General features: G+C 36.9%; 1 protein-coding gene across 1 annotated transcript in view; it reads right to left on the reverse strand.

Annotated features, from left to right (window-relative positions):
- SLC44A5 (solute carrier family 44 member 5) overlaps nucleotides 1–16,168 on the reverse strand; it is a 193,346-nt gene that overhangs the window by 49,928 nt on the left and 127,250 nt on the right. Inside the window, exons 4-7 of the mRNA XM_081324949.1 lie at nucleotides 11,111–11,195; nucleotides 4,388–4,472; nucleotides 2,720–2,839; nucleotides 791–851 (exon numbers count right to left, since the gene is read on the reverse strand). Of these exons, the coding sequence (XP_081181075.1) occupies nucleotides 791–851; nucleotides 2,720–2,839; nucleotides 4,388–4,472; nucleotides 11,111–11,195 (351 nt within the window). The remainder of the gene's footprint in view (nucleotides 1–790; nucleotides 852–2,719; nucleotides 2,840–4,387; nucleotides 4,473–11,110; nucleotides 11,196–16,168) is intronic.

Genomic DNA, 16,168 nt, shown 5'->3' on the forward strand with positions numbered 1-16,168 from the left:
TCTTCACTGATCTAAGGCTGGCAGCTGAGACCAGCCCATCCACTCAAAACACACCCCCACCCAATCAGAACACACCCACCATTCAAAACACACTCCCACCCAATCAGAACACACTTAATCCCCCACCCAATCAGAGCACACCTCCACCCACAGAACACACCCCCTCTGGCAGTTTAAAAAAGAGGAACAAACAGCCACATGCTTCTCCCAGAAGAAGGAAGCAGAAGCCACCAGCCTGATGATGACGGATGGGATTCCGTCAAAACGTCGCTCCTACACCTTTAGTTCTACGCGGTGAAAAACCCGAATAACCAAAGATCCACATACGAACACCCGCGAAAACCTCAGAAAACATATATATATATATATATATATATATATATATATATATATATATATATATATATATATATATATATATATATATATATATATATATATATATATATATATTTGTGTGTGTGTGTGTGTGTGTGTGTGTGTGTGTGTATAAATAATTTGAGTTTAGTTAGGTTTCCTTCCTTCAAGTCACACTTGGTTTATTGGAATTTTACCTAGCACAATGTATGGATCATGTGTGCACCATGGTTTCTAGCTTAGAGTTGGATAATACATATTAACAAAGCATAATTAAAACAAACAGTGCTTTACTCAAGATGTAAATTTAGTATTTTTCTAATTTGTCCCTTAAACTATGTCCTATGAATGTCTCAAAACTCAAAAGACGAAAGATTGTAGTATTTGGCCCTGCCAATGTTAACTGTTACATAACATAAATACAGATACTTACAAGGCCGGCTTGGAATAATCATAGAAGGACAATCTTCATCACGCATAACTTGGGCCACAGACTAAAAGTCAAAATAAAAGCATAAGCAGAAATGCTGGAAAAAAATCATCCATTTTTTTAATGTCAAGAATTAAAAAGTTGTTATAAATGATCAGTTAGAATTTCAGTGGGAACTATGAAGTCCCTGTCTGACTGGCATCCTATTAATAGTAAAAGAAACCAGGAGGATTCCTGTCATGCTTTTGAAGAGAAAATATTTGAGCAAGTAGCTTTGACCTAATTTCAGAATTAAATTACCTTTTAATATAATAAGTGTAATGAATTTATGACTGAAATCCAGGCTTGGTAAGAGCTTTTCAATATGAGATAATTGAAGAAGAATTTAATTTTTGAAAGACTAGAGTAAGTTGCTTCAAACCAGTGACCTCACTGCAAATCAATTAGTTAATTCCAATGACTTATATCTTTTGCTTTATCCTATCACTGAAATAAAGTATTTCCTAAACTGAATTGTCAGATGAGGATTCACAAAGCCAAGATAGCAGTTGAGACTACATGATCAAGGCATCCCATTTTTGCACTTGCACTAATACTACAAGATGTACCAATGAACAGGATCTTGATCATGTGGTCACAAGCAACCTGTTGACTTTCCTCCACCCCACCCCACTGCAACCCCTTTGTTATGCTACTAATTATTTAATGAAAATTGAGTATAGCCATTTATTTCCCACTTTTTGGCCTGAGATTCTCCAATGTTGCTGATTTTTTTCCTTTTACAATTGTTTAAGCTCTTACCCCTACCCAGATGATTAGATTCCCTGGAGGAATGTCTATATTACAAGGCTCCAGATACATTCATTTCTGTGAAGTTCTGATAAACCTACCAAGATACTGAATGGTTTTTTTTCCCTTAGTTGATGACACACTTTGAAATTTAACTACCTTGGTTAAAAAAAAATAGAGAATGGGCAACAGAGAACAAGGAACCCATTTCTCCCGCCACAGAGGTAAGTTGTGCAGATGAATATTGCAAGCAGCAAACAAATATGCAAATTGACATTGTGGGACAGAGAAGAAAAGGAGAGATACATTTGAACCATAATCATGCAATTCATGACCTTCTTTAAGTTTGCCTTTCTCACTCTGCTCAAATGTTCTGGACCAGAGCGCTAACTTGATTCAACCAGTGATGATTCTTCTTTATAAGCAGTGCTTTTTTTGTAAAAGAAAAAGGTGCCGGAACTCACACATGTCATACAACCTGCCTTGCCTACCCTACAAGGTTCCATCCAAAAAAAGTGCCGGAACTCCGTTCTGAGCGTTCTATGAGAAAAAAAGCCCTGTTTAAAAGTATAGACACTTAACTATTCTACTGCACAAGGTCTTAATTACACTGTAGTGCATTGTTCAGTGATTTGTAAAGGGAGGGCTTGTTTTAAAATTACAGAAAATTACAGTCAAGGAATAAAAAATCTAGACCCTACTATGTTTTCAGAGACAGCTGGTGTTTTAGAGTGGTTAAGGTACAATGGAGGAGATCAATGTTCAAAACCACTCTCAGATAGTTGGGTGACGATCACTTTCTGTCAGTCCATTGTACCTCATAAGGTTGCTTTTGTAGGGATAATATGAAGCAAATGGCCCACATTTGAGCTCCTAGAAGTTATACAGGACATATATTTACTTTGCTGTAAGTAATCATAGAGACAGTCATACAGACAGTGGTGGGATTCAAATATGTGAACAACCAGTTCTGTGTGTGTGGATGCTGCTTCTGGAAGTCCGTTCTGGGCCTGGGTAACAAAAAATTAGCTACCGGTTCTGTCAAACTGGTGCGAAATGGCTGAATCCCACCACTGCATACAGATATAAATTTGCCATTGATGTTTTTATTCTAGACTGATTAAAATATGCATCTAAACTCACCTTGCGTGGCTTAGTAAATCCAGGCTTGCAAAACTGTTTGTAGTACTCCCAATAACTTCTGTAGGAAGATTGCATTTCTATGTAGGTTGCAAATCTGTCTGGGCACTTTGAAACACAAAGCTTTTAAGACAAAACCAAAAAACCTGATTGAAGCATGAGGATGGAGGATGAGACGGTTATATTACCAAAGGACCTACGCAAAGATTTGCCAATCTCTAAAAGTGCTTCTTTTTTTAACAGACTGTTTGCTTAGCAAAGCATTTATATAATATACACATATAATAACTTCTTCTTTTTCTTCTCTATTTTGTAATACCTAAAAATGGAAATGAGAAGAAGCCAAAAGATTCTTCTTTCAATGACTGCAGAACTTCTTCTTGTTCTAAATATCTCATAAATAATATTTGTATCTTGTGCAGCAATTAATCAAAGTAAATTCATGAATCAGGCATACATAAACTTTTGGCAGGCAAGGGATATTCCCCCCCCCCCCCGTTATTTATTATATTGTTAAGACTCATGACATTATTGGAGTGGTATTTTATCTTTTTTGTTATTGCAATGTAATTCTGCAGGAGGTATAACACAATTAATTAATTTATTTTTTTGACAAAAATCTCCAGGATATCTTCTACAATCTGAAAACGAGCCACACAATGTTGGTAATGTCACCCTAATCAACAAAAGGATTCAGATAATATTCAGATAGTTAACAGGTTTTGTCCTTAATTTTTTAAAAATAATTTACTTATTATTTCCTTCTTGGTAAAAATATTTGTTGAAAATGATAGAATTGGGGAATTATCCTTAACTGATTATTTATTACTTACATAAGGATTCTTCCAAAATAATACAATGAGTTCTCTTCTTGCTCATATAGAATTGTGCACATAAATATTAATTAAATGAAAATCTTGTAATTCCCAATCTTAGAAAAAAAATTCTGATTACTATCTAAAATTCTAGAGCTACATTATTGTCAGAATCTCTACTCATAGGATATATTTGTTTGAGAAAAAAAGAGAAGGGCTTATTTACTATATCATCTTCTCCAAAAGCTACTGATCCAGTGAGTTTCCAATATGTCTAGTAGTTTCCAAAATATCTCGGGAAGCACAAGATTGTGCAAGTTTGTTTTACTATCATTGTTTTGCTAGATCCCCTTAAGTCTATAATTAGAAAACATGAGTGAATAGTAAATATGATGATAAATAATACGAAGAAGCAACATAAATGATCATTACCAACACATTGTTTCTAGAGAATCCCAATCCAACTTCTCTCTGTTAAAATTCCTGAAGTTAATGATTTCTGGAAATCAATGCTATTATTGCTTTCAGCCAACAAACTGAACAATATTGCTTCTATATAGGAGTGATTAGTTGTCATTATCCATTACTTGATATATGTGTATTTGGGGGTGGGGGGGAGGAAGTAATGAATAAACATAACTATTCAGTCCTGCACTCAATATATGTTTTTCTTTCTTAAATGATATTCTAAATTGATAGTTTCCTTTCCATCATATCAATATATCTCTACTGAGGATACAGAATTTACATATAACATTAGCATTTACTTTATGTATAACCAATACATAACACTTTTTATTTTCAAAACAGCTGTATCAAGATATAATCTCTGTATTCTTGACTGTGTACTACATACCTGTGTTGTAGGGCACTGTAGGTTTATTAGCACTATAGGACTGGCACATTTCAGAATGTTAAAATAAAATAAAATTGTTTTGTTCCTACAAGATAGAAAAAAATGATCATTTTCACTCCATGTATGTGTATAGCAATAATTAATAATTAACCAAATACATAAATATATTACACACATATTAAAAATTCACTCCCAAACCACTGCCTGTAGGGATTCCTATTATAGCATACATGAGGATTAATTTTGAGAAAAAAGTTTCTTTCCCTGTGCTATAGGATAGATAGCACCATTTTATGCTAATTTAATCATATTTTTCACATTAATATTTTATCAAATATCCAATTCACCACTGTGCAGTAAATTTATTTTGTACATTTACAAAGTTTAAACACATACCACATGGTATTATGAAACTGGCATTTTTTATAGTAATCACAAGATGGCACTAAAAAATCAATGAACAATTTGTTTGTATGTAGAAACCTCTTCCCCTTCATGGATTACTGCCTCCCCTTCATGGATTACTGCCTTGTCGTGGCGAAGGGGCTTGCGTAATTCAATGAAGCTATGAGCTATGCCGTGCAGGGCCACCCAAGACGGACAGGTCATAGCTGAGAGTTCTGACAAAACGTGATCCACTGGAGAAGGAAATGGCAACCCACTCCAGTATCTATGCCATGAAAACCCTATGGACAGTACCAAAAGGCAAAACGATATGACGCTGGAAGATGAGCCCCTCAGGTCGGAAGGCGTCCAATATGCTACTGGGGAAGAGCAGAGGGCTAGTACTAGTAGCGCCAGAAAGAATGAAGCGACTGGGCCAAAGCCGAAAGGACGCTCAGCTGTGGATATGTCTGGTGGTGAAAGGAAAGTCCGATGCTGTAAAGATTTTTTCTCCATAGGAACCTGGAATGTAAGATCCATGAATCAAGGAAAGCTGGACGTGGTCAAACAAGAGATGACAAGACTGAACATCGACATCTTAGGTATCAGCGAACTAAAATGGACAGGAATGGGTGAATTTAATTCAGATGACCATCAGGTATACTACTGCGGGCAAGAATCCCTCAGAAGAAATGGAGTAGCCTTCATAGTCAATAAAAGAGTAGGAAAATCAATACTGGGATACAATCCTCAAAATGACAGAATGATCTCAGTTCGAATCCAAGGCAAACCATTCAATATCACAGTAGTCCAAGTCTATGCCCCAACCACCAGTGCTGAAGAGGATGAAATTGACCGGTTCTATGAAGCCCTACAGCACCTTATAGAAGTAACACCAAAAAATGATGTCCTTATCATCATGGGGGATTGGAATGCTAAAGTAGGAAGCCAAAAGATAACTGGAATAACAGGCAAGTTTGGCCTTGGAGTACAAAATGAAGCAGGGCACAGGCTGATAGAATTTTGTCAAGAGAATACGATGGTCATAGCAAACACTCTTTTCCAACAACCCAAGAGACGGCTCTACACATGGACATCACCAGACGGTCAACACAGAAATCAGATTGACTATATGCTCTGCAGCCAAAGATGGAGAAGCTCTATACAGTCGGTAAAAACAAGACCAGGAGCTGACTGTGGCTCAGACCATGAGCTTCTCCTTGCAAAGTTTAGGCTTAAACTGAAGAAAGTAGGGAAAAGCACTAGGCCAGTCAGGTATGAATTAAATCATATCCCTGTTGAATATACAGTAGAGGTGACAAATAGATTTAAGGAATTAGATCTGATAGACAGAGTGCCTGAAGAACTATGGACAGAGGTTCGCGACATTGTACAACAGGTAGCAACCAAAACTATCCCAAAGAAAAAGAAATGCAAGAAAGCAAAATGGCTGTCTGAGGAAGCTTTGCAAATAGCTGAGGAAAGGAGGGAAGCGAAAGGCAAGGGAGAAAAACATAGATATGCCCAATTGAATGCAGAATTCCAGAGAATAGCTAGAAGAGATAAGAATGCCTTCTTAAATGAACAGTGCAAAGAAATAGAAGAAAACAATAGAATAGGGAGGACCAGAGATCTTTTCAAGAAAATTGGAGAGATGAAGGGAACGTTTAATGCAAAAATGGGCATGATAAAGGACCAAAATGGCAGGGACCTAACAGAGGCAGAAGAGATTAAGAAGAGGTGGCAAAATTACACAGAAGAACTATACAAGAATGAGCTTAACGTCCCAGATAATCACAATGATGTGGTCACTGACCTCGAGCCAGACATCCTAGAATGTGAGGTGAAGTGGGCCTTAGAAAAGCTGAGCAACAACAAAGCTAGTGGAGGTGACAGTATTCCAGCTGAGCTATTCAAAATCTTAAAAGACAGTGCAGTAAAAGTGCTACACTCAATTTGCCAGCAAATTTGGAAAACTCAACAGTGGCCACAGGATTGGAAAAGATCAGTTTACATTCCAATTCCAAAGAAAGGCAGTGCCAAAGAATGTTCAAACTACCGCACCATTGCACTCATTTCTCATGCTAGTAAAGTCATGCTTAAAATCCTACAAGCTAGACTTCAGCAGTATGTGGATCGAGAACTACCAGAAGTACAGGCAGGATTTCGAAGAGGCAGAGGAACTAGAGATCAAATTGCCAACATACGCTGGATCATGGAGAAAGCTAGGGAGTTCCAGAAAAACATCTACTTCTGCTTCATTGACTATGCTAAAGCCTTTGATTGTGTGGATCATAACAAACTGTGGCAAGTTCTTAAAGAGATGGGAGTACCAGACCATCTTATTTGTCTCTTGAGAAACCTATATGCGGGTCAAGAAGCAACAGTGAGAACTGGACACGGAACCACTGATTGGTTCAAAATTGGGAAAGGAGTCCGGCAAGGCTGTATACTGTCGCCCTGCCTATTTAACTTATATGCAGAGCACATCATGAGAAAGGCAGGGCTAGATGAATCAAAAGTTGGAATTAAGATTGCCGGAAGAAATATCAACAACCTAAGATACGCAGATGATACTACTCTAATGGCAGAAAGTGAAGAAGAACTAAAGAGCCTCTTGTTGCGGGTGAAGAAGGAGAGTGCAAAAGTTGGGTTGAAACTTAACATTAAGAAAACCAAGATCATGGCAACTGGCCCTCTCAATTCCTGGGAAATAGATGGGGAAGAAATGGAGGTAGTGACAGATTTTGTTTTCCTGGGCTCCAAGATCACTGCAGATGGGGACTGTAGCCAAGAAATTAAAAGACGCTTGCTCCTGGGGAGGAAAGCCATGGCAAATCTAGACAGCACACTAAAAAGCAGAGACATCACCCTGTCAACAAAAGTGCGTATAGTCAAGGCTATGGTCTTCCCAGTTGCAATGTATGGCAGTGAAAGTTGGACCATAAGAAAGGCTGAGCGCCAAAGAATTGAGGCCTTTGAACTATGGTGCTGGAGAAGACTCCTGCGAGTCCCTTGGACTGCAAGGCGATCAAACCGGTCAGTCCTAGAGGAGATCAATCCTGACTGCTCTTTAGAAGGCCAGATCCTGAAGCTAAAACTCAAATACTTTGGCCACCTAATGAGAAGGAAGGACTCACTGGAGAAGAGCCTAATGCTGGGAAAGATCGAGGGCAATAGAAGAAGGGGACGACAGAGAATGAGGTGGCTGGATGGAGTCACTGAAGCAGTAGGCGTGAGCTTAAATGGACTCCAGAAGATGGTAGAAGACAGGAAGGCCTGGAGGAATGTTGTCCATAGGGTCGCGATGGGTCGGACACGACTTCGCAGCTAACAACAACAACAACAAGAAACCTCTAGACCTTGTAAAATCCCAAGCATACCTTTTCATAAGTATAGATCATTCTTATGAATGAAAGACCAGAATGAATTATATAGATATAAAACATACAGTTGGCTTAAGCCAACATAGGGAAAAAGTTAACCCATTTATTTTTTTAAAGCAAGTTCCCATTAGAAGTACACTGAATTCCAGAAAGAGTGGATATAAATTACCAACAAATTAAATAATAAAGAATACTGAGTGTTTCATCAAGCTTCTATGAATGGTCTAAAAATATTTAGAACTAATATGCCGGTATACAATGGTTAAAATGACAGATTAAAACTAGAACCAGGGAGACCCAGGTTTAAGTTCATCTTCAGTCATAAAAATCCATTTGGTAACTTGGCCAGTCATTTTCTGTCGGAATAACAGAATAACAGAGTTGGAAGGGACCTTAGAGGTCTTCTATTCCAACCCCCTGCTCAAGCAGAAAACCCTATACCATTTCAGACAAATGGTTGTCCAATTTCTTCTTAAAAACCTCTAGTGTTGGAGACCCCACAACTTCTAGAGGCAAGTTGTTCCGCTGATTAATTGTTCCAATTGTCAGGAAATTTTTCCTTAGTTTTAGGCTGCTTCTCTCTTTGATTAGTTTCCAGCCATTACTTCTTATTCTGCCTTCTGGTGCTGTGGAAAATAGGTTGACACCCTCTTATGTCAGCCCAACATACCGGTAATTTACAGGTTTGCTGTTACAGAGATCCACAAAGAAGATCCCAGTGTAAGCCATTTAAACTCTTACAGAAAAGTGTGGGATTTGAATTCAACAAATAAAATAAGGAAAAAAAATATCCTTCCAGGCTGCTTTGCCTCTTTTTTGAAAGCTGTCGTGACCTCCTTTGGCTGTCTCTTTAGCATGGTTTGCCAAAAATATTTGATGCACTGAAAAGGGCAATTTCCAACCCCCGTTTAAAAAGTTAAGAAAGAAAAAAAATCATACCCATATGGCCACACTGTGTCATTATGCTTTCTAATAAGACCATTGACTGCTATGAAGAACTGAAGTGTCCTTTAAAGTGTTCTGGCTATCGCCTCTTGATATACACAATGAGTATACAACTAGGACTCTTTAAAATTGAAGTTAAGATTGATAAATTCCAAATGCACACTGCAATGAAATTCATATAGCTGAGTGGCAATCTAACTGGAGTTAAAGTGCTGCTATTTGCTGATAATACAGAGAAACCACATTAAAAGAGTAAAGCCGTGGCTTCTTTTTCAGACTATCATACTATTGACTTCTGAATGCAAATGGAATCTTAGTTTATATGGAGATTAACAAGGAAATGATTTGACATAACAAAGTTCCCTCACAATGTACTTAACCCAAGACGGAATTAATTCTGTTATTTTAGTTCAATATCATCCCTTCCTGAAGAACTACGAATGTTGGAATTGTTTCAAAACATCAAATATTCTAAAATATTTATCTGGTATAGAATGTGTTGAACCATTGGAACTATTATTTACATTTTCTTGATCTATGCCAAAGCACTTCACATAACAGTCATATAAAGATTAGCATGTATCTTCAAATTTAACTGCTCTCAAGATATGAATTAGAGGCAGCTTCTGGGTTTTACAAACCATAAATCTTTAATCCATATCAGCAACCGGTCAAATTTCATAAAAGCTTTTCTACATGAAATTTTTATTTTTGCCTCCTAACTAGCTTACCAAAATATTATCTTCATACATAATGAATTTTAAAGTTGTAATTCAAGAAAGAATGAAATATGCAGATAAGGCTTGATGAGTGCTGAAAATAGGTCCAAAGATTTTATAGTACAATCTAACATTTACTAATCTATATGGAGACTGCCAAGCTTTGGAAGGCTGATGTATCATTCTGCAGCCTTATTATACTTTAAGAAAAAAATATATTAAAATGCCCACTTGTTTATAGCCCTCATAAATACTAAGAAACAAGTATACTCTTGAATAACCAAATGTCCTGAGCCAAACTGATACCAATCCAGTTTTAGTCAAGAAAGCTAGCTGGGTGACTTTGGGCCAGTCACTCTTTCTCAGCCCAACCCACCTCACAGGGTTGTTGTGGAGAAACGAGGAGGAGGAATATGTTTGTGCTGAATATGTTTGCCATTTTGGGTTACTTGTAAAAACAATAAAAGTGGAATACAAAAAATTAAAATAAACTGGCACCATATCTTTTCACACATTACATAAAGCAAGGATTTTCAAGAACTCAACTGCTCCTGTTTGGCTCTTCAAAAGTTCCTTCTGTGGTCTGCCTACTATATCATTTCAACATATATTACATTAGTTTGGGATAATTTTAAGGTTGGGATGGTTATAATTTGCTTTCTACAGGTCTCCAGTTGCCATTTGGTAGGGAAATGGGCTAGATGTCTTTAGTCCTGTCCTCTCTAGTGACATAACCGTGGCCTCCTTTAAGCCTTTGGAAACGTTGGAGGCAGAGTTGCAGCCCCTGACAACTTAAATGCTTGCCGTATGTATCAATTTAAGCAAGCAAGAGAGCATTCTTGCCAAGTTCAGCTTCTGGCATATGATACTGCTTGAATAAAACATGACAAACTTACAGAAACAGGAAGCAGTCAGCTGTGCTTAGAAATTACTTTTCTCTCAGAATGACATAACAGTTTCCCAGCTGACATCTTATTTCAGCATTCAATTTATGTTGGCTAATCAGACCCAATGCATCTTAGGTTTACAGTCACTTGGATTCATGATGTAACAGTTACATAACTAAGTGACAGGCAAATGTCTGAGCTGAGCAGTGACTTGCTTTGAACTTTGGGTTTTTTAAAATAAATCTTAATTGGAATCCCATTTTTTTTAAAAAAAACCTGATGAATGAAGGGAGAAGATACCTGCAAGGCTTTCAATAAGTCCTCTGCAAAAAAATTAGAAAATGAACTGATAGTTCTGATGCACGTGGCAGGAACACAGATGCAAAAGAATTCAGTACTTACTCATTAGGTGTATCTTTTTGACCACAAAACTGCCCATAGCTATCAGTTGGATAGGCTACTTTTCTTGGGTCGCCATGTACCCAGGCTGTAAAATGGAAAAGAAAAACAAGAAAGCATCAAGTCATTTTGGTTGGAATTAAATTTTGCTACTTATTAAAATGCAATTCCTGCTGTCATGAACTGTTTTAACCTCTCCCAATGGCTACTGAGAATATTGATTGCTTCTTAAACAGTCGCTTTTTTAAAAAATGGGGAAAAAATGGAGGGGATAGATACAAAGCAAAAAACATCTCTCCCTCCCATTCCCCCCTTTTCTATCAGAATGTATCTGGCTTACAGCCAGAAAATGAGGTAATGCACTTAGAAAATGACAGTTATTAAAATGAGGAGAGGGATGCATTACAAAAGCTTTGTTGGCGTAAAGCCGTACAATAGTATTGAACCAAGCTAAATACACTCAACTGACTTCATGCATGTTTCTGAACTGCCTTCTGTACACAGAATTGTATGAACCAATTAAAATACACTGTCAGATTCCAGTTTATGCAAATCATTTTGACTCTGATCTACTCTAATTGCTATAGTCTCACACTCCTCTTCATTTAAAGGGGTTAAATGTAGAAATACTGGAATAAAATCAAGCCAAAATCAAAATCTTCTCCAAGGTCATCAGGATAATAATTAGAATCATAAGGCATGAAAATGCCTTGTTCACAACTATCAACAACAGCTCAAACACAAATCTTTGCAAGCCAAAGGTAGAAGGGACAATGTAATACATAACTCCTAATGGCCCAAATTTGTTTTGTACATCTGGATTAAGGCAGAGTTTTATTTCCTTACTTTTATTTAAATATGAATTTCAAAGCATATTTCATTCTATCTTCATTTCTATACACATTTCATATGTGCAGAACCTAATGATACTGTGGTAGTGAGTTTATTTTTCTTTCAGATACTGAGGGTTTGCCTTATTTTATATCGTATGATAAAGTTTGACACCTGTGAAAAATGACACTTGTGAAACACTAATGTAGGTCAGATAATATATTGAGCAAAATCAACCAGAAAAGAAAAGAATGCACCACTTAATCCTGCTATTATAATTTCCTTTTCCCACAACAGTTAAATAAAGGAGAATATTTCCTTTCTCAGATCTGGACAGAAAAGCAACATCTATTCAATTATTGATTTTCTTGCTTTGAAATCTAATAATTTCAATAATAAATTGTTCTTATTGCATATACAGGAAAGCACAAGGCAATCAATACAAAGGTTAAATTGGTTGTAACCTGCTCCCATTACATGGACTATTGAAAGTTTAATTTAACTGATTGGGCATTAAATAATAAATAATAATAAAAGTTAGCCATATAGAAATTGTATATTATAAACTGCACTTTAATAACTTTAGAAATAAATATTTCTGAAACTCATAGTTACAGGTAGTCCACAACTTATGAATACAATTGGGATCAGAACTTCTGTTGCTAAGTGAGACAGTTGTACAAAGAGTTGCTTCTGATTAACCTTTTATAACTTTTTGTTAAGTGAATCATCCCAGTTGTAAGTCATTAAGTGCACGTGGCTTCCCTCATTGACTTTGCTTATTGGAAGCAGTTGGGAAGGTACTGGGATCCTGCAAGGGTCATGAATACATGCCGGTTGCTAAACGATCAATTGTTGTTGTTGTTTTGTTTTGTTTTGTTGAAAATTTTATTAAATATATATTTAAAAACAAAAGTGGACATGATTCAACTTCCCTAGCTACAACACTACTATTACGAGATTCAAGGTGCTGGTGATGACCTATAAAGCCCTAAATGGCTTGGGTCCGGGATATCTGAGGGAGCACCTGCTGCCAACATCAAGTTCCCTTTGTCCTGTGCGCTCCCACAGGGAGGGTCTTCTCAGGGTACCGCCGGTAAAAGATTGCTGGCGGACAATACCCAGGGGGAGGGCCTTCTCAGTGGGTGCGCCGGCCCTTTGGAACCAGCTGCCTGTAGAGCTTAGAACTGCCCCTGACCTCCGTTCATTCCTCCAGGACCTGAAGACCTGGCTCTTTGAGCTCTCTGGCCTGGACTGAGGGTATTAATTGGGGTTTTAATTGGTTTTTAACTAAGATTTTTATATTGAAGGTTTAATATAATCATTTTAATTGTTTTAAATTTTGTAATTGTGGTATTGTTTCTTTTAAAAACCTTGTGAACCGCCCTGAGTCCTACGGGAGAAGGGCGGTATATAAGTCTAATAAACTAAACTAAACTAAACTATTAGTATTATCTTATGTCACAGAAAGAAATAACAAAAACCTAAAATACAGTCTATAACAGGATAGAGTATAACAAACTGTACATATAACATCTGTAAACTGTCATTCAGTCCTCAGCGTTATATTTACATATCTTTCAGTTATGTCCATTATATAGATGCTAATAAGAAATCCTTACATTATCAACCAATCAAACAATGGTCATCTCAGCGATCCTCCTTAACTCTAAACAATCAAATGCTGATCACATGACCATGGGTATGCTATGATGGTTGGTAGTGTGAGGACTAGTTGTAAGTCACTTTTTTCAGGGCCATTGTAATCTTAAATGGTCACAAAACAAATGGTTGTAAGTCAAGGAGTGTCTGTATTCAAAAGCCAGAGAGCACTGAAACATGAACACTGGAAGGTTATTATCATAAACCAGTAACTTTGAGATTGCAAAAGATTTGATTATCTTCACATGTCTGTGTCAAGTCTGAAAAACCAACCAGTAAGGACCAAATTCTATGTTGAAAATTACACAACTAAAAGTTCTCAGCCAGTATTTTTTGCTATCAGCATAAAGATTCGTATTTGACAAAGGTCCATGAATTTTAGATGTTTCGATTCTGAAGTATAGACTTCGCTATTGATTGAATAACAACTAAACAACAAAGCTGGTTGAGAAGTTTTTTCCAGTTTTAGTCAAATGTAAATGCAGGGTCACTCATATCTAATTGTAGTCTAGAGAAAAATCTTTTCCCCCTGTTCTTCTGTAAAGAGCCAGAAATATATAGATCCTATTGAGTCGTGAGTAGCCTCAGGCACAACTGTGATTGTGAGCTGATTATACTCTATTTTTCCCTTTATATCAGCTTCATGGACTCTCATGCATTTTGAACAGGACAAGTGTCTGGAGCCCATCCAAAGGTGATCTCATCTCTCAGTTAAAAATAAAGCACATGGACAAATGGGAAACAAGAAAAGGAAATTGTAATTTAAGAAAGGGAGACAGATGTGAATGCTGCTACCAGTTTATAAGGGGAAAACATTTCAGATGCAGAATGAGACACAAGGAGAAAAAAAAAATCTCTAGGTGTCTCTGCGTGTGAAAGATAACACACAAACATACAGAAACAGATCTCATTTTGAGCTGCTTTCATCATTTTTTAGCATTCAGAAACTTTATTGGATATTTGATATTCTGTCCTTTCAGTTAAAGGCAGGCACGATGTGCTTTACACGTACACTTTTTCAACAGTGACCCAAGCTGTGAAGAAAAAAGCAAAACAAGCCAAGCATTCAGTCATTATCTCCATCCATTTTCAAGGTATTTCCCATAGTCTTATTATTTGGAGACACCTCTCATAGAAAACTGCCATGAGATCCCAGGCAGAGGATTAAGGGAGATTTTTTTGTAGGAGCAGAAAGTGCAAAGCTGTAGAAACATCTAAGGATGCAGCACAATTGCAAGCTTCCAACTGTTTTTCTGCTACTTCTCCCCCCTCCTTGCCCCATCATCTTTTGATCACTTCATTTGTCATGAGGGCATACCGGTAACAAAAGGTTTTTTTTAAAAAAAAATAAAAAAATAAAAAAACCTATTTCATAAAGAGGTGATCTACAGTGAAATACAAAAGTAGTGAGGCATGATTCTAACAGAATGAAAGTCTTCTCTGCCCATAAAATTGCTTTTGCTTCAGGGAAGATACAACTGGCAGTTTAATCTCTCTGCTAGGATTTGCTGCTGCTTTCAACTGAATCACCCCACTGTTTACATTTTCTGCACCAAGGCATGTGAAGCCACAGTGTGGTGAGGCCTAGCGCACCTTTGAAATCTAAGTTTCTTCCATCTGCTGTGACTCTGAGTGAAATATTTTTTTATAAGCAATAATAAAGAGTACTGTAGTTCAGGACTTGAGATTTAATGAGACCTTTACTACTTTTGTCAAAACAGAGGCCTATTTCCAGTTGTTAGCTACTTATTAGCCCTAAATCGTAGCCTGAAATTTGAGGAACTAATACGGCTTTAAAAGATGCTACTTAACATTCTGTAACAAGAGTAAGTAGAACTTTTTTTCTAGCAGGTTGATCAACAAATGAAAGGAAATAATGACCTTGGGACACTGCAACCGTTTTATAAATATGAGTCGATTGCCAGGTGTCTCAATTTTGATCACATGACCAGGGGGATGCTGCAACGGTCATAAGTATGAAAAAGGGTCGTAAGTCACTTTTTTGAGTGCCGTTGTACTGGTCACTAAATGAACTTTTGTAAGTCGAGGACTACCTGTATTGCATTCTGATTATTACAACAGTTAGCTGAACATGGGTTTTTGCTTAAAAGTAGATGCAAAATAACATTTTTTGTTTAATTAGTTGTAATATAGATCTAGGCAAATGTAACTCAGAGATGCCAAAATTGTCTTCCATGCATGCTAGATATTCCAATTCTTAATTGCCCAATACTCTTTAAAAGTTCTTATGGGCTTAGTTTTGGTTATTTGGAGCTTCTGGAATTCAAACTGAAGTTGTTCAGGGAAGATGCATGAGGAGCAAACAGCAGTATTGATATTAATAAATAGCAACAATATAATTGGATTAAATGTCCAGCCATTTTACTTGCACGATTACTGCAAGAATATGGATCTACAATGTTATTGAAGAATACTGTGATAATATAATTTATTTTAGCAGAAAAGGAGTACCTGTTCCATTTTCTTATTGGTAATGCCTACATAATGTATAGGTCACAAAATGTTTGGTTCTGATAGACGAGGACTCAGAGTGGTTTAACAATGAAC

Source organism: Vipera berus, assembly GCF_964194415.1.
Source record: "Vipera berus genome assembly, chromosome: 3".
In the NCBI taxonomy this organism is placed as follows: domain Eukaryota; kingdom Metazoa; phylum Chordata; class Lepidosauria; order Squamata; family Viperidae; genus Vipera; species Vipera berus.